Raw genomic sequence first — 20,030 nt, 5'->3', positions numbered from 1 at the left:
AATCAGAAACAATGATTCCAGCTGGAATGCTGAGCATAATTACATCTTTTAAAAACTGGCATTATAGCATTCTCAACATGGACCACTTTTTGATAAAAGTAGATCATTTCAGGTTTCTAAGAAGATCTTTAAAAACTAAAAAACTGAACTATATATTAGCACCCATAAATTCTCTTTAAATGAAAATGGTTTTTGAAATGTCTTTAGCTGATTTGCAAAAGAATCTCAGCAACCTAAAGTATAATACATCAACTTGCTCAGTTTACTAGCATAATTAAGCCTATTTAAGTATCTAAATAAGATGGGGGTGTGCTTAAAACTCTAAAACTACTAGTGTAAGAAATGGCTCAATTTCTGATTATAACACAATTTAAAGATGCAAATGACTTTTTGATGTCTCATGCATTCAAATCACAAACATTTATAAGTTCCTACATGCACCACTGGGAGACAAATGACGGCGGGCTAGTTTTCTGGCAAATCCTTCCATGTTCACTTTGCTCCTACCTGATATTCTGCTTTTGGCCTAGCTTAGGTGAAGCTCTGCTAGGTCTGGTCTACTCCAGTCCACTACTAATTCAGTCCACTACTGAGATACGAGCATTATTCTCAAGCCAATCTGGGCTTCAGCAAAAGAAAGATGTGGAAAACATCCCTTGTTTTGAATGCTGCTGTTGTTCTGAATCTGAGAAAATAAACTGTCCTTCCAGGCATCTTCAGGGTTAGCTAAGAACTGATGTTAAGGAGGGAATGAGAACAGGACACATTCACAGAGACATATGTGGATACAGGCACTCAATGGAGACACCTACCCTCTCACACAGACACACAGATAGGCTCTGTGACTCTTTAGTGATGGCTTTGTTATTCATTCATGTTTCATTCGTTCCACAAACATGAACTGAGTATTGAGCACCTACTTTGTGCTAGGCAGTGGGCTGGGATTCTTCAGGCCCAGAAGACCAAGAAAAGAAAAACCGGCCAGGGGCAGTAATCCCAGCACTTTTGGAGACCAAGGTAGGAAGATCACTTCAGGTCCGGAGTTCAAGACCAGCCTGGCTCATCTCTACTAAAAATTAGCCAGGCATTGTGGCAAATGCCTGTAATCCCAGCTGCTTCAGAAGCTGAGGCATGAAAATCACTTTAACTTGGGAGGCAGAGGTTGCCACGAGCTGAGATCATGCCACTGCACTCCAGCCTGGGTGACAGAGTAAGACTCCATCTCAAAAAGAAAGAAAAGAAAAAAAAGAAAGAAAGAAAGAAAGAAAGAGAGAGAGAGAGAGAGAGAGAGAGAGAGAGAAAGAAAGAAAGAAAGAAAGAAAGAAAGAAAGAAAGAAAGAAAGAAAGAAAGAAAAGAAAGAAAAGAAAGAAAGAAAGAAAGAAAAGAAAGAAAAGAAAGAAAAGAAAGAAAGAAAAGAAAAGAAAGAAAGAAAGAAAGAAAGAAAGAAAGAAAGAAAGAAAGAAAGAAAGAAAGACAGACAGACAATATCTACCAGAGAAGCATGTGGTCACCAGCAGGCAATGTGAGATGAGCCATAACAAAAGGATGGGGATGGGCAGCTTTAGCAAAGACCCAGAGACAAAATAAGGTCTCAGCCTCATCCAAGGATCTTCAAGCAGGTCATCATAGCTGGGGCTTATATTGCCAGCAGAGAACAACGGCAGAGGAGATTGGCAAAAGGCAGGGACTAGGCTCTCAAGAACCTTGAAGAACATGCTGAGTTTGTATTTTATCCGGAGGGGGCTGAAAGCCTTAAGCAGGAGAAGAGTGTGATCAGATTTATATGTATTCAGTTTATGAAATTTCAGAAAGAGGAAAACATTGCATTGCGAAAACCCTCTTATAAACATATTTCATACGCCTTTCTGAGAACTGTGCCAATAATTCCCCTTCCACAGTCTATTTGGATTTTTAAATTTTTAAATTTTTATTTTTTAGAGATGAAGTCTTGCCATGATGCCCAGGCTCATCTCAAACTCCTGGGCTCAAGTGATCCACCCGCCTCAACTTCCCAAAGTGCTGGGATTACAGGCATGACCCACCACACCCAGCCCCTCAGTCTATTTGTAAGAAGGAAAGGCTGAACTAGTAGACTCTAAAATTTTATTTTCAAGAAAAGTTGTTATTTTTTCAAAATGAAAAAAAAAAATCAACTAACCCTGCCAGGCACAGTGGCTCACACCTGTAATCCCAGCACTTTGGGAGGCTGAGGTGGGCAATTACTTGAGGCCAAGAGTTTGAGACCAGCCTGGCCAACATGGTGAAACACAGTATCTACTAAAAATACAAAAATTAGCCGGGCGTGGTGGCCTGTAGTCCTACCTACACGGGAGGCTGAGGCATGAGAATTGCTTGAACGCAGGAGGCGGAGGTTGTAGCGAGCCGAGATCACACCACTGAACTCCAGCCTGTGTGACAGATCAAGACTCTGTCTCAAAAAAAAAAAAAAAAAAAATCTAACCTGTTGAAATATCTCACAATCACATGTAAAATATTTTCACAATGGAATATTACAAAGAGGCAAAATTGAAGACTCCAAGGAACAGCACGTTACCCACCCTCCAGCTTTATCAAATCTTTCTATGTTGACATTTATTTCAAAATTCAAGTAATAAAGCATTAATTATAGTTGAAGCCTTCCTTGTCCCCTTCCTCCTCAGTATTAACTACCTGAATGTATAGTTTATCATCCCCATGCTAAGCAACATTCCACTTTATAAATACATTCTGATTTGTTTACCCAGTCTTGTGGCATCTTCTAGTTATTTCTGAAAAAAAAAAAAATAATACTCTCCTTTGTCTATTTTTCTACTGGGTTGTTTGTTTTTCTATTACATGGTAGAAGTTGTTTATATATTATTATTATTATTTGCAGAGATGAGGTCTTGCTATGTTGCTCAGGCTGGTTTCAAACTCCTGGCCTGCAGCAATCCTCCCAACCCTCAGCCTCTCATACTGTTGAGATTACAGGCGTGAGCCATTGCACCGGGTCAGGGTTCTTTACATATTCTAGAGAATGATTCATAATCAATTTTTTTTTGAGATGGAGTCTCGCTGTGTCACCCAGGCCGGAGTGCAGTGGCAGATATCACCTCACTGCAACCTCCGCCTCCCGAGTTCAAGTGATTCTCATGCCTCAGCCTTTCAAGTAACTGGAATTACAGGCACCCACCACCATGCCTGGCTAATTTTTGTAATTTTAGTTGAGACAGGCTTTCACCATGTTGGCCAGGTTGGTCTCGAACTCCTGACCTCAGGTGATCCACCCACCTCGGCCTCCCAAAGTGCTGGGATTACAGGCGTGAGCCACCATGCCCAGCCAGTAGTCAATTATTTTTTATGAAAAATCTTTTCTCCCAGTCTGTTGTCTACCTTTTCACTTTTTCTATGGTACCTTTTGTTAACTAGAAGTTTTAAATTTTAACATAGTCAAATGTATTGGTGTTTACCTTTATAAGCTGGACTTTTTAATTTTTTTTCAATTTACAGGACAACATGAATACATATATTGGACTTTCATATCTTGTATAAGAAATTCTTCTGGCTGGGCAGGATGGCTCAGTCTGTAACACCAGCACTTTGGAAGGCTGAGGCAGGTGAATTGCTTGAGGCCAGGAGTTTAGATCAGCCTGGGCAACATGGTGAGACCACGTCTCTACAAAATACAAAAAATGAGCCAGGCGTGGTGGTATGCACATGTAGTCCCAGCTACTGGGGAGGATAAGCTAAGAGGATTGGTTGAGCCCGGGAGGCCAAGGCTGCAGTGAGCCACGACTACACCCCTCCACTCCAGCCTGGGCAACAGAGCAAAACTCTATCTCGAAAAAAAGAAAAGAAATTATTCCTTTTCCCAAGTTCATAAAGTTATTCCTCTATATTTTCTTCAAGAAGTTCTGAAGTTTCACTTTAAATTTGGGGCATTTATTTCTAGAGGTAAGTACCTAATTTTATTTTAATCTTCACATAGATAACCAATGATCCCATGCTAATTTAGTGAATAGACGATCATTTTCCTACTGATTCACAATGTCAACTCAATCATATATCAAGTTTCCATGTATATTTTGAACTTTCTATTTTGTTCTATTTGTTTGTCTATTTAATGGAACAGTGAATAGTTCCTGTTGAATAGAGGCAGGGATACAATACAGTAATGGAATATTAAACTGGAAAGTTAGACTAGGTAATCATCTACCAGCCCTCCTATCTAGTCAGGTAGCAGTCATCTAGAGCAAGGGCCAGCAAATTACGGCCATGGGCTAAATCCAGCATGACACTTGTTTTTGTAAATAAAGATTTATTGGAATATAGTTATTTATGTATTGCCTGTGGCTGCTCTGAGTGCAATGATAGAATTGAGTTCTTTTCCATCTGCCTCATGCATTGTTCTTGGAAGGGTGAGGAGGGGGTATCCAAATAAAAGGCGGTAGGATATAAAAGGGAGTTGGAAATAAGTTCTCATTAGGGCAAAACTGAAAATTATCTGGTAGAGGGCAGGAGAAAAAGGAAAGGAGTTCTGTGGCTCCCAATTCTCAGGTCTCTTGGGCTACAATGTCTCCTCCTAAGAGATGAAAAAACCTGGCTGCCTATAGACCCCTGATTAATGGAAACACAGATTTTCAGAGTAGCTCCATATTCTATTTAATTCTCTCCCTCCCTGACTCTGGAAATGCTTGATTTGGCTGTGTAAAAGTAATTCTAATTATAGTGATTTACATGAACTACTTACCATTTATGCCTAATTACCTCACAGCACAATAACAATTATGCATACATTAAATGTGTCAGATTAACCTGGTTGTAAATTTTACTCAATAACAAAAGTAAAGTGTTTATATAAATGCTCATTCTTCATAGTTTGTTGCTCATATGGCATGGTCATCCGCTCATAACATCTTCAAATGTTAATTTATTAGAGAAAACATTATTACATAGGTAGGTGAAAGCAGCCTGGTAGTTTGTCACCAATTTTTTCACCTTCGTTAATAAATTTGGTATCTTATGAAGAAGGTATACTTTATTTTAATATTATAGCATAGACTTACAGAAAGTTTCTTAGGAGTACAAAGAGGGGAAAAAAATAACTGCACCATAATGAAATCTATTTGCGTTTTGTTTTGTTTTGTTTTTTGAGACAGTCTCTCTCTGTCGCCCAGTCTGGAGTGCAGTAGCACGATCTCGGCTTACTGCAGCCTCAACCTCCTGGGCTCAAGTGATCCTCCCACCTCAGTCTCCCAATTAGGTAGACCACAGGCATGTACCACCATGCCTAGCTAATTCTTTTTTTTTTGTAGAGATGGGGCCTCCCTATGTTGGCCAGGCTGGCTCAAACTCCTGGCCTCAAGCAATCCTCCCATGTCAGCCTCTCAAAATGCCGGAATTACAGGCAAGAGCCACCATACCCAGCCTATAATGAAGTTTAAACAACTGTATTAAAAACAAAATTCAAAGTTCATAAAATCATAAATCCTACTTAGCACATGTCTTAGTTCATTTTCTGTCACTTATAACAGAAACTGAGTTTCAGATATTCTGAAATTTATTTATTTTTAAACAAGTAGTAATTAGTTGAATTTAATGATAAAATGAAGATCTTGAGAAATAGTATTTGTTATTTAAAGTTCAGGAAAATGGGCAGTCAGCGCTGCTTAGCTTTCCTCAAAATGGTTGAATGTGTACCACAGCAGCAGAAATGCTGTAGCTAACAAACAACTTAAGTTCTTGAGTGATCTGTCTTCTCCTTAGCTGTTTGGATGGCCTATCAGAGAGAGAAGACTGTGGTGAAACTTGTCCCTTACAGTTTCCACTATTCTTTCAACAATGCCAAGATTTCATACCCAAGGCAAAGGTTTACAGTCCAAAGTCAGAGTTTTACTCAGAAACTAAGTAATTTATAAAGAAAACGAATTTATGGGCCAGGCACAGTGGCTCACACTTGTAATCCCAACACTTTGGGAGGCCTAGGCAGGCAGATCACATGGCACAGGAGTTCGAGACCAGCCTGGCCAAAGTGGTGAAACCCAGTCTCTACTAAAAATACAAAAATTAGCTGGGTGTAGTGGCACACCCAGCTACTCAGAAAACTGAGGCAGGAGAATGGCTTGAACCCGGGAAGGATGCAGTGAGCTGAGATCGCACCACTGCACTCCAGCCTGGCAACAGAGTGAGACACAATTTCAAAAAAAAAAAAAAAAGAAAGAAAGGAATTTATTTCTTACAGTGATAGAGGCTGAGAAGTCCATGTCTGAGGGACCCCACCTAGTGAGGGCCTTCTTGCTGGTAAAGACTCTCTGCAGAGCCCCAGACGACACAGGGGCATCACATGGTGAGGGGGCTGAGTGTGCTAGCTCAAGACTCTCTTCCCCTTATAAAGCCACCAGTCCCACTCCCATGATAATCCATTAATCCATTAACCCATTACTCCACGAATGGACTAATCCATTCATGACAGCAGAGCCCTCATGACTCAGTCACCTCTGAAAGGATTCACCTTTCAATACTGCCACACTGGGGATTAAATGTCAACATGAGTTCTGAAAGACACAAATATTCAAACCATAGCACCAGAATAAAGAACTCTCCAAATAAAGTTTTTCCATCACTGGAAAATCTAATAGCCCAAAGTTTCCTTTTCTGATAATTGGCATATCAGTGTTTGTTTTTAGAAAAAAATAGGTCTGTGTCATTTTTATTCTCTTCAAAAACTAAAGTTTTATATACTTTTCTTCAAATTATGCTAGATGTTTGGATCTCTTTCAGTATTTTAAAGATTTAGTGGGGCCAGGCGCAGTGGCTTACACCTGTAATCCCAGCACTTTGGGAGGCCAAGGCGGGTGGATCACTTGAGGTCAGGAGTTTGAGACCAGTCTGGCCAACATGGTGAAACCCCGTCTCTACTAAAAATGCAAAAATAAGCCAGGCATGGTGGTGGGCACCTGTAATCCCAGCTACTCGGGAGGCTGAGACAGGAGAATCACTTGAACCCAGGAGGCAGAGGTTGCAGTGAGCCAAGATCGCACCATTGAACTCCAGCCTGGGTGACACAGCGAGACTCGGTCTCAAAAAATAAATAAAAAATAAAACTGTTTATTTAAAAATTTTTAAATTGATAAATAAAATATTTATTTAAAATAAAGATTTAGTGGGTTTAGGAAACTATAAGGGCCAAGAGCAATGGCTCATGCCTGTAATCCCAGCATTTTGTGAGGCCAAGATGGGAGGACTGCTTGAACTCAGAAGATCAATACCAGCCTGGGCAACATGGCAAGACCCCGTCTCAGAAGGAAGGGAGGGAGGGAGGCTATAAGACAAATACTATTAGAAAAATATGTTTCTCTACCTACTAAACATTTATTCACATGCACTAGGATTTAACAAATAGGAGCTTTCATTAGACACATTTGAAACTCTACCTGCCATATCAAATCTTCCATTTACATTAGATTTTAACTACCCAATAAAACCAGGGTTATTCACTAGCTGGCCCATCATAGCCAACTCAGATATCAAAGGTGGATGTATGGGAAAATACCCCTAAGAAGAGCCAATGATTTTTTTAAAAACCACTGTTGTTGAATCGGCAACCAAATAAGTTAATAATTACAGGATACTTGTGATTGGATGGGAGTTCACCAACCACTGTAAGATGAGCCCTAGGGATGCTACAGAGTAGGGAGGAGGGATAAAAGGAATATATTTCCAGGAGGCTGGGGCAGACAGATTGCTTGAGCTCAGGTGTTCAAGACCAGCCTGGACAACATGGCAAAACCCTGTCTCTATTAAAACAAAAAACAAAAAACAAAAAACAAAAAACAAAAAAATTAGCTGGGTGTGGTGGCACACACCTGTGATCCCAGTTACTGGGGAGGCTGAGGTTTGAGGCTTGCTGGAGCCCGGGAGGTTGAGGCTGCAGTGAGTCATGATTGCACCACTGCATTCCAGCTAGGCAACGGAGTGAGACCCTGTCTCAAAAACAAAACGAAAAAAAGAGAAATATATTTCCAAAAGGAAGAGGACTAGAAAGGGAGCAAGATACAAAATTCAGGAAAGCAATTCAAATCTCAGATAACCAAAATATCCAGTTGAGTACATGTTGTTTCCTGGCTAGGCCACATAACTAAACTGTTACTTTAATTGGATGCCCACCTGTATCACAAACTATATAATTACATAGTTTTATATGTTATAGTTCATATACTCTATGCAAATATATCCCTATATATCACATATAACTAGATATGCAGTACATAAGCAGTCTATATTTTTCAAACTTTTTGGTTCTTTACTCACCTATAAACTTTGAGAAATATGAGAAAAAGAGGTTGGTCATCAAAACAAATAATTCATCATTATTACCTACAACCATTGTGCTAGACTGATCACTCATGGTGCCCACCACACTCACAGTCCACTTCTGAGAGCAACTGCCATGCTCACAGGAGCAGCCCTACATGGGAACATAGGTAAGTCAATCTTTACACTGGTTAACAGCCTCTAAGAAACCCAGTGCGAAAGCTCTACCCGAACAGGGATGAAGTCATTGGTTGACCTATGAGATCCTTACTCAGGAATTTAAACTACAGACACATAGAGAGAATTAAGAAGTTGGTAGAAGTTGAAGCAGACATGAGAGAAAAAGAACAAAAAAGTAAGTGGGTGCTGTGGTCTCAATGTTTGCATTGCCCCAAAATTCATATGCTGAAGTTCTCACCCCCAAAGTGAGGCTCTTAGGAGGTAGGACCTTTGGAAGGTGATGAGGTCATGAGAGCAGAGCCCTCCTCAGTTGGATTAGTGCCCTTACAAAAGAGGCCTGACGGAGCTCATTTGTCCCTTCAGCCATGTGAGGACACAGTGAAAAGACAGCTGTCCATGAATAGTTAAGCAGGCCCTCACCAGACACTGAATTTGCCAGCACTTTGATCTTGGCCTTCCCAGCACCCAGAACTACAAGAAACCTTTTTCTGTTGTTTATAAGCTACCCAGTTTATGGTATTTTGTTATAGCAGCCCAAGTGAACCAAGACAATGAATGATATGAATGGCAGAGCACTGTAAGGCCTAGCTGTGTCATGGAGGTGCCTTTCATTGCTACGTTCTTATATAATCTCATTCTAAATCTCCATTTCTTTCTGCAATCTAAATGAATCTCTATTTCTTTCAACTAATAGTGTTAACACAATGGGAAGACATTTTCTTTACATAAAAATAAACTAATTATACTCTCAGGAGCTTTATTAAAAAGTAAAATTACTTTCACTCATTTTTGTTTGTTTGGTTTTTATTTGTATTGTAGAGACAGGGTCTCCCTATATTGTCCAGGCTGATCTCAAACTTCTGGCCTCGAGCTATCCTTCCACCTTGGCCTCCCAAAGTGCTAGGATTATAGGTTCAGCCACCACACCTGGCCCTTATTCTTTTTTTTTTTTTTTTTTTTTGAGATGGAATCTCTCTCTGTCACCCAGGCTGGAGTGATCTTGGCTCACTGCAACCTCCGCCTCCTAGATTCCAGTGATTCTCCTGCCTCAGCCTCCTGAGCAGCTGGGATTACAGGCACCTGCCACCACGCCTGGCTAATTTTTGTATTTTTAGTAGGTGGGCATATCATCTGAAGTCAGGAGTTTGAGACCAACCTGGCAACATAGTGAGATCCTGTCTCTACAAAAAATTTAAAAACTAGTGGAGTATGGTGGTGCATGCTTGTAGCTCTAGCCTAGCCTACTCAGGGGGCTGAGGGAGGAGAATCATTTGGGCCCAGGACTTCAGGGCTACTAGTGAGCTATGATCGTGCTACTGCACTCCACTTGGGTGATAGAATGAGGCAGTATCTCCAAAAATAAATAGGCCAGGCAGAGTGGCTCATATCTGTAATTCCAGCACTTTGGGAGGCCGAAGCAGGGGGATCACTTGAGATCAGGAGTTTAAGACCAGCTCAGCCAGTATGGCAAAACCCCGTCTCTGCTAAAAATACAAAAATTAGTCAGGCATGGTGGCAGGCGCCTATAATCCCAGCTACTTGGGAGACAGGAGAATCATTTGAACCTAGGAGGTGGAGGCTACAGTGAGCCAAGATCACACCACTGCACTTCAGCCTGGGCGACAGAGTAACACTCTGTCTCAAATAAATAAATAGGTCAGGCGCGGTGGCTTATGCCTGTAATTCCGCACTTTGGGAGGCCAAGATGGGCGGATCACCTGAAGTCAGGAGTTCGAGACCAGCCCGACGAACATGGTGAAACCCCATCTCTACTAAAAATACAAAAATTAGCTGGGCGTGGTGGTGCGTGCCTGTAACTCCAGCTACTCAGGAGGCTGAAACAGGAGGATTGCTTGAACCTGGGAGGTGGAGGTTGCAGTGAGCCAAGATCACACCACTGCACTCTAGCCTGGGCAACAGAGCAAGAATCCATCTATAAATAAATAAATAAATAAATAAATAAATAAATAAATAAATAGACACACTAGTCACATCCATGCAGGAATTAGGTTTAAAACAACAACAACAACAACAAAAGGCAAAACAGCCCTAAAACCAAAGTGAAACTGAAGAGAAGGATCAAGGTATAAAGTTGTTAGCTGGGTAGGGTGCCGTGGTGTTCCCTTCAGATATCTCGTAACAAATACGAGGGGTTCCCAAGAGAAGCATCCAAAGAGATAAGGATTGAATATAAATTGAGATGGACATGGCTCTCCCCAGCTGGATGCTTGCCTAGGTAAGAAAATGTGCAAGCAGCTGCAGAGCAGGGTGTGGAAGAGTTCTTGGGAGAACTTGATATACATCCCCAGGAGGAAGGGGTATGCATGACAAAGACAGAAATTAGTGCCTGCTTCTTGCTTGCAAAAGTCTGAGGACAGGAGGCTGAATGAGGCTGCCCATACAGCAAGGAGTAGAGAAGGAAGATGTTATGCTTCCTGTACCTGCACAGACACCATAAAAGATGACCCAACAAGAAATGTTCCAGGTCAGGCACAGTGGCTCACACTTATAATCCCAGCACTTTGGGAGGCCGAGACAGGTGGATCACTTGAGGTGAGGAGTTCAAGACCAGCCTGGCCAACATGGTGAAATCCCGTCTCTACTAAAAATATAAAAATTAGCCAAGTGTGGTGGTGCATGCCTATAACCCAGTTACTTGGGAGGCTGAGGCGGGAGGATCACCTGAACCCAGGAGGCAAAGGTTGCTGTGAGCCAAGATATAATGCCACTGCACTCCTGCCTGGGCGACAGAGTGAGACTCTGTCTCAAAAAAAAAAAAAAAAATTGTCCTGAAAGGACCCCACCCAAGAAGCCTAAGGGCAAGGGCAAGGTGGTGTCAGAAGAATGCGGGGTTTAAGTTGCTTCCCCAGAGTCATAAGAGGTTAGTCAAAGATTGGAGAAGTGTGGAAGTCCCCATGGGAGTCTTGAAGAACCCACCAATAAGACCCTCAACAAAGAGCTGGCATGTCAGCATCTACCATACATAACTGGTCGCTTATGACTGCTGTTTCACTCTAATCTTTCATTCTTCTCATTCTGACCCTAGAGATGTCAGGCAAACAGAGAAAGAAGGAGGAAGAAAAGGGAAAGAACACATCACTCCTCCTTTTCCACGCTGATCCCTGGATGAGACCTGAGCTAGAGGAAAGGGAAAGCTTTGATTTCCATAGAAGTTTTTATCTAGACTGGACTGCATTTTTAAAATACTTAAATATGAAGCTATTCAAATCCCTGAAGGCAAAGGAAAGCTATGGAACATCAAAAGGCTAGGAATGGGGATCCAACAGAATTTGTGTAAAGAAACTGGTAGAAATTTTTCAAGTCGTTTCATGATTGTGCCCTACTGCATTGCATCCATTTTAGAAAATGCTTACACTTTTAACTGTTTAATCTTTCATATCACACAAGCCTCACCTTTGAAAAAAGGCCTTCTGCCTCTATATTATATCCTTTAAGGTCCTCGTGTAAGTTCTGCAAACACTGTATGACTCTTCTTTGATGTTCATCATCCTTTAGCTCATGAGCTTTGATCAGAAAATCATAGTGGTCCAGAGGTCCATGGCAAACGGCCAAAGCTTTCAAATAAGTCTCTGAAGTGGCAGTTGGGGCCATGCTCTCAGATGTCTGAACTGTATAGGCTATAAACAAAAACATATAAAATTTTAGACTTTCTTAAATACATTTCACAGTGCTCTACATGTTTCATAAGGGTCAAATTCAAACTTTTAACTAGTTACATCTATTTGAGCAGTTTTTGTAAATGTCATTTTGATAAAAATAATATAAAATACATTTTCAGCCAGGCATGGTGGCTCACGCCTGTAATCCCAGCACTTTGGGAGACCAGGGCAGGTGGATCACTTGAGGTCAGGAGTTCAAGACCAACCTAACCAAATGTTGAAACCCAATCTCTACTAAAAATACAAAAATTAGCCAGGTGTGGTGGGGCATGCTTGTAATCCCAGCTACTTCGGGGGCTGAGGCACGAGAATTGCCTGAACCTGGGAAGCAGTGGTTGAAGTGAGCAGAGATTGTGCCACTGTACTCCAAACTGGGTGACAGAGTGACACTCGGTCTCAAAAAAAAAAAAAAAAATTAAACAATGAATATATTTCTAATTGTTTTAACAAAAGGGAATAAACCCCAAACCCATAAACTATAATTGTAACCTCTCTTCCAGAAGGCCTATTCCTACTACAGCTTCTGCTTTGCTTCCAGTCCACTAAAAGAGCCACTGGTGCTCCTCATCTCCTTCCCAAAGCAAGAGAGTCGCCTTTCTTTGACTTAGCCCTAATTCTGGTTCTTAAGCACCAAGGCAGAGACATCAAGATTAGTCCCAAGGGTTTTCCACTGCTCCTTAATTCTCTACCCAAAGACAACACAACATTCAGATATTACCACATCGATTTCAGCCCTCTGCTTCTAAGATATTTTTCTGTTTTCCATAACCTTTAGGGAGTTGGACATGGAGTTGAGACACAGCAAGAGTGTCTGCTTCAAAGCAGGGTGGTGTTCTGATCCTATTTTTAGCCTCTCCTGGGAGAGAAATGATTGTGGCGACATCCAACCATAATTCCATTCCTTATCTGGGGCAGGTTTAATGAGCAGCTAACTCCTTCTCTACTGTTTAGAAGCAACAATAAACAGCAGCAACCTGGCATATTTTTCAGAACAAGAGTTCCCAAAGGTACTCTGCCAGCATTTTATTCATTTCATTGAACATTGTGTTTCCTTTATCACAGTAACATAAAAATTACTTTAGTGAAAAGAATTAACAATCACAATGTTAGGTCCATGTTTTCCCCCAAAAGAGGGGGAAAAGTCCTTAAATATACTATGAATGTTGGAGATAGGGACGGCTGTCTTCCATTATTTGTTCCCCCTTTCTAAATAGAAGTTTTAGCTGGATGCATGGCTGCCCAAATACATATTACATCTCCTAGCCTCTCTTGCAGTCAGGTATGGCCATGTGAGCAGGTTCTAACAATGGGATATGAGTAGAAACGTGTGTAGTTCTGATATACCCCATTAAAGGAAAAGGGCCTATCCTCCTGGCTCCCTTTTCCTCCCCTCTCTCTAACTGGAGTGAAAGTGTAATGACTGCAGCTGGAAGAGGCAATGAGATGCACACAGAATGTTGAATAAAGCAGAGCAACAAGATGCACAAAGCCTGGTTCTCCAACAATGCTGAGCTGCCAAACCAGCTCTGGATTGCCTACCTGGATTTTTATGTAAAAGAATAATCAACTTCTGGCCAGGCACAGTGGCTCACACCTGTAATCCCAGCACTTTGGGAGGTTTAGACGGGCAGATCACTTGAGCTCAGGAGATCGAGACCAGCCTGGGCAACATAGTGGGACCTCATCTCCACTAAAAATAAGAAATTTAAAAAAAAAAAATTTTTTTTCATTAGCCAGGCTTACAATTAGCATGTGCCTGTAGTCCCAGCTACTTGGGGAGGCTGAGGTGGGAGGACAGCTTAACCCTAGGAGTTTGAGGCTGCAGTGAGCTATGACGTACACCACTGCACTCCAGCCCGGGCAACAGAGTGAGACTCTCTCTCCAAAAGAAATAAAAAGTGAGTAATGAACCTCTATCTTGCTTTTAAAGTAGTGTATAATTGGGGTCTCTGTTACAGAAGCCTAAGTTGTACCCTAACTGATACAGGTGCTTAAGGCCTGTAAAAGAGAATCTAAGGGCATCCTGGAACACTGGGCCTCACAGCACCGGGATAAGGTTTGGGTTCAATGTTGAAGCTAGAGATGCAGGTTGAGAGTTCCTAAATGTTCCCGGCAATTTGAGATATTTGCCAGTGTGACATAATAAGAAATATATTTGATCTTTGTCCCTGTTCCTCGGCACGGAGTTCCTAAAACCCTTGGAATTTCCTGAATAATAGGAGTGTTTTCTGTTTTTCATTGCATCACACCTGAGTTTATGTTAAGGAGGTGACTCTAGGGTGAGGCTGGTAGCCGGAAGGACCAAGTGGGTAGAAGGTTGGAACTTGCAGCCCCATGCACTGACCCCAAGAAGGTGGGGCTAGAGATTGGCTCTGTAAACACTCAAGGAGACTTGGAGAGCTTCTGGGTTGGTGAATGCATCTAGGTGCGTTCAACCTCTAGGTATCCCCGTAGGCATCTCTTCTATTGGGCTCCCTGAGTTGTATCCTTTATCACAAACCAGTAAGCATAAGCAAAATTTTCCCCTGAGTTCTGTGAGCTATTCTAGCAAATTATCAAATCTAAAGGGGAGGAAGGTTATGGGAATTCCCAAATTTGTAGTTGCCAGGTAGATATGTTTGTAGCCTGTGCACTCCATTTGCAGCTGGCATGTGAAATGGGGGTATTCTGTGGGACTGAGCCCTTTTACTTGTGGGATCTGATGCTCACTCCAAAAAAAGAGTGTCAGAATCAAATTGAACTGTTGAATACCCAGTTAGTGTTACAGGATTTGAGAATCTCACAAGAGAAAAACACTCTTCTCTACCCCCTCTTTTAGATTTCTGGAGTCAACCAAGTAAGAAACTTCAGAGTGAGTACTGATACATTCCTCTCCTTCCCACAATCCTGTTCTCCACTCCTCAACCAGGTTCTCAGCCAATCAATCATCGATGCTACTCAATTTTGTATGTGAAATACTCTCTAATTTATTCCCTTCTCTCCTTCCTCATCCTACCACCCCAGCTTGAGCCCTTTAAAGGAAGCAGGGTCTCTCTTAGGGCCTGCCATGCCCCCCCAATGTGGAAAAGAAAAATCTGGAATTCCTTCAAGGGAAATTCCAGACACCTAGCTAGCCTTGAGAAGTAAATGAGCCACTTGATAAGAAGATAATAGGAACTCAAAATAATGGCCAAGGAAGTTAGAGATGTTCTCCATAAAGATAACATCTTAGTATATGTCACTGAGTTGTTTTTCAGAAACTACAACCCCTACCAAACAGATCCACTGGCACACAGACCTCAGATAAGGGGGAACTGAGGACTGAATTCTGACCACTGTTCTTTGTTCTAAATTTCTTCCTGAGGGGCCTGAAGGAGGCTATGCTCATGAGCCAGAGCTAACATTCTTTTCTGTTGACCCCAAAGTTTTAGACAAAGCTTCGTTTCCTTAACCAATTGCAAATCAGAAAATCTTTTAATCCAGCTTTGACCTCCGGGCCACTCCCTTCAAGATATCCCACTATTTTAGGTCAAATCAATGCATAGCCTCCACGTACTGATGTATGACTCTGATCGCCACCACTGTGCCAAATTTACCACTACCACGATCTGTAAAATATCTTCCACCAACTCTAGGGCTGATCTTACTAAAATCCAAATGTGATTTTATCAATCTTTGGCTTGAAATTCATCTCATTGTTTAAAGGAGCGGTCTTTAAACTTTATTTTAATAGCCATACAGTTTTTACATAAAAAATGTTCCATAGAATCCTGTTTATTAAAGAGAAAAGTGGGAAGGTGGGCACAAAGTCCCACCCTCTTCAGATTCCCCTCATTCACATACTCACACCACCCTATTTCCCAACAGCCTCACTTTAGAGGATGATATTTAGTACAAATAATGTGCAGAAAAGGGTTAACACAACAGGCCTGAGACTACCATCCACAGAGCATATTTACTTATGTCTCAAAATAAATAAATAAATAATACCTAATTTTTAAAAGTTGAGGCTGGGTGGAGTGCTGCACATCTGTAGTCCCAGCTACTTGGGAGGCTGAGGCAGGAGGATCCCTTTAACCAAAAGTTGGAGGCTGTAGAGCACCATGATCATGCCTGTGAATGGCCACTGCACTCCAGCCTTGGCAGCATAGCAAGACCTCATCTCTAAAAAAAATAAAAATAAGATAAATAAAAATTGTTTTGGCCAGGCACAGTGGCTCACGCCTGTAATCCCAGCACTTTGGGAGGCTGAGGTGAAAAGATCACCTGAGCCCAGGAGCTCGAGACCAGCCTGGAAAACATAGTGAAACCTCTATCTTTACAAAAATAAAAAATAAAAAATAATTAGCCAGGCATGATGGTATATGCCTGTAGTCCTATAGGGATTACTACTACTAGGAACTACTGCTACTCGGAGGGCTAAGGTGGGAGGATAACTTAAGCCTGGGAGGTTGAGGCTGCAGTGAGTAGCAATCATGCCACTGCACTCCTGCCTGGGTGACAGAGCAAGACCCTGTCTTAATTAATTAATTAATTAACTAAAAATTGTTTAAAAGTTATTCATAGGAAATATCAGTATTGTGGGCAAAATACACTGTTTCTCTTGGCATCTGCCTTTGGAGAGGCTTAAAGTATTTATTTTATTTTCACTAGCCTAACATCTTGATTTAATAGCATAGACTTCATTCCCAGTTTTCAGAAAAGAAAACCAAGGTACAGTGAAGATGAGGCATAAATTCAGCTAATCAGCAGAGATAAAAAGAGAATCAGTCAGGCAAGACACTCAAGGCTGACAGATTGGCCAGCTTAGCCCTGGATAGCAGCTGTATAAATTGAAATACAAAAGACTTCTCAAAAGCTGCACTAAATTAAATCTGTTACTACATCAGTGTACACAAATTATGTGATGCTGCTGCCATATTATTTTGATTTGTATTAATTTGTCTTATTGTACTCCAAATGGACAGTGGGAAAATGCCATTCGGAAGTTCCACACACTAATCTACAAACGTAAATGAAAGATTTTAGGAACCCAAAAAGTCTGTGCTATTCTTTCGAATACTTCAATTTTGTACCTTATTTCACTATATTCTCCTAAACTAAGTTTCAGGAAGATCCTACTATATTCCACAGCCCACTTGCCAAAAGATTTAATCAGTATCTTGTGTCCTACATCTGAATAACCTATTAAAACTTCCTTGATACTGTAAAAATTATTCCTATTTAGTTTTACTTTCCCCAGGGAAAAAATGAGTTTCCTCAGGCTTTGTGTATAGTTGTAATTACTTTCATTTTCTCCAATTTTTTTAAGTAAACGTAACCTCAAGATTGTATTATCTGCATAATACAACAAAAGATGATACTTAGAAACTAGACCAACCTTGGCTCTTTCTCTTATCTCTTCCCAGTTCAAAATGCTTTCGTCTCTTATGGCCAGCATTCTCTTAGATCTGCAGTTGGGCTCAACGCATTCAAGTCTCAGCACAGTCTTCTTTGTGTTTTAGCCTTTTTCTGGAAAATCAGCTTAGTCTGCCTATGATAATGATAGCCACTCTGCTTCCTGTCATAATGCCACTTTCCTTGGGCACACAGAGAATCCTTGCCCTTCTTATCCTGATCTTGTCGTGAGGTTGCTGCTTGCCACATGCCACACATGTTACAGAAAGTCTAGAGGGTTTTAGAGACATCCACCATGTTTATGGGAATGCCATCTGCAAGAAAAGAAGTGATTTCTTTCCATTTTTCCATTTTCACCTTAAAATATAAGTTTGGAACAAATAAAATTCTCCTGAAGCTGTGGAGTCCCAAGTTTATGCTAATATGCTCCCTTTAACTAATCTTACTTCATTAAACAAATAACATATAATAAACTGAAACTGTCTTTACAAAATTATGACAGTAAGAGAAATCTGACATAGTCGACTCCACCTTGCTTCTGACCTCCAAGCTCTGCTTGATCATTCCTGGGCACAGGCCAAGCTAACTTTAGGAGGAATTTAGTTTATAGTTTAACTTTAAAATAATGACCACAATATTATTGCTCCCTCCCTTAAGCTAACCCCACCTTTCTCAAAAACCAAAAGCCACCTTTGTAAGACTAATGAAAGCCCACGAGAATAAAATTATGGGAGGAGCCTGAACTCTGCTAAAATGTAGGCCAAGTTTCTATGCTCCCTTACTGCTCAGGGGTCATGTGACCAGAGGTCACAAGATTTGTGACTTCTCCAACTGCTTCTACAAATAACATCACTGTTATAGAACCTAAGATTGGTTTTGCTGAAATGTCTTTCAGACTGACCCCACCTGGACTCATGACTCAACTGTTGTCCCACACAGAGTTGGACTCAGCGCATGAGGATCAATTTCCACACCCCTATTATTTCATCCCCAACCAATCAACAGTGTCATTCCCTAGCCCCCTGCCCATGAAACTGTCCATAAAAACCCTCAGCTCCAAGCCTGCAGAAAGACTGATTTGAGGGATAACTCCAGTTCTCCTGTGTGGGACTGCCTTGCATCAGTTAAACTCTTTTCTCTACTGGAATGCCACAGTCTCAGGGGATTGATTTTTGTCTGTACAGTAAACAGAAAGAACCCGTCAGGTAACTACAAATTCATAATCATGCTCTTCTTAATGGCACAATCCAAAAAGAAGAGGCAATCCAAATTGTCACTGATACCCTTATAAGAATTGTTATATAATAAATATAGGGCTTTTCTTCTTAACGAGGTCTGAGTTAGCGTCCATGACAGACTTAAGGGAAGGTAGGTGTCTGGAAGCCTCTTGAAATTAAAAGAAAATTGTATATTGTATATTTCAAAATTAATAATGGATTTTAAACGGTCTCATCACAAACATGATAAGGAGTTGAGGTGATGAATGTTATTAACTGGATTTAATCTTTCTAGAACATATACATCTGTTAAAACATCACAATGTACCCCACAAATATATATAATTATTTGTCAATTAAATTATGAGTTCTATAAAAGAAAATTATGTGTGAGTATGTTTAATCTGAGGCAAGTCCTCTAAATATACAACTTTCCGATTTTTAAACAAGATAAGAACCAATGTTTTATAATTTTTTTTTGGCAACAGGGTCTCTCATTCTGTGGCCCATGCTGGAATGCAGTGGCATGATCACGGCTCACTGCAGCCTCAACCTTCCAGGCTCAAGCTATCCTTCCACTCCACCCTCCTGAGTAGCTGGGACTACAGGCACACACCACCATGCCTGGCTCATGTTTCATTTTTTATAGAGAGGGGTTCTCCCTATGTTGCCCAGGCTGGTCTTGAACTCCTGGACTCAAATGATCCTTCCGCCTTGGCCTCCCAAAGATCTGGAATTACAGGCATGAGCTACCACATCCAGCCCAAGAACCACTCTTTAAAAAAGAACTGTTGGCTGGGCACAGTGGCTCACGCCTGTAATCCCAGCACTTTGAGAGGCCAAGGCAGGTGGATCACGAGGTCAGGAGATCGAGACCATCCTGGCTAACATGGTGAAACCCCATCTCTATTAAAAATACAAAAAATTACCCAGGCACGGTAGCGGGCGCCTGTAGTCCCAGCTGAGATCGTGCCACTGCACTCTAGCCTGGGTGACAGAGGGAAACTCTGTCTCAAAATAAATAAATAAATAAATAAATATATAAAAGAACTGTTGGATTGGGCACAGTGGCTCATGCCTGTAATCCCAGCACTTTGGGAGGCTGATCACTTGAGACCAGGAGTTTGAGGTTACAGTGAGCTATGATTATAATACTGCACTGAGCCTGGGCAACAGAGGAAGCCCCTATTTCTAAAAAAAAGCGACAAAAAAGAAAGAAAAGAAAAGAGAACAAGGAAGGAAGGCAGGCATACAGAATCTGAGGCCCTACCCCAGCCCTCTGAA

The 20,030-nt window shown here is 41.3% G+C and overlaps 1 protein-coding gene across 9 annotated transcripts in view; it reads right to left on the bottom strand.

Annotated features, from left to right (window-relative positions):
• AFG1L (AFG1 like ATPase) overlaps nucleotides 1-20,030 on the bottom strand; it is a 247,255-nt gene that overhangs the window by 171,384 nt on the left and 55,841 nt on the right. For 8 of the 9 annotated variants that reach the window (XM_073022389.1, XM_073022390.1, XM_073022391.1 and 5 more), the window contains one exon: nucleotides 11,888-12,111. In XM_073022389.1, coding sequence (XP_072878490.1) covers nucleotides 11,888-12,085 — 198 coding nt within the window. In that variant the 5' untranslated portion in view covers nucleotides 12,086-12,111. Of the gene's footprint in view, nucleotides 1-11,887; nucleotides 12,112-16,122; nucleotides 16,297-20,030 lie in introns of all 9 variants that reach the window. The other variant, XM_038001053.2, reaches the window with a different exon arrangement.

The sequence above is a fragment of the Chlorocebus sabaeus genome, chromosome 13 (genome assembly GCF_047675955.1).
Source record: "Chlorocebus sabaeus isolate Y175 chromosome 13, mChlSab1.0.hap1, whole genome shotgun sequence".
Classification (NCBI taxonomy): domain Eukaryota; kingdom Metazoa; phylum Chordata; class Mammalia; order Primates; family Cercopithecidae; genus Chlorocebus; species Chlorocebus sabaeus.
This window is presented reverse-complemented; position numbering and strand designations above follow the sequence as displayed.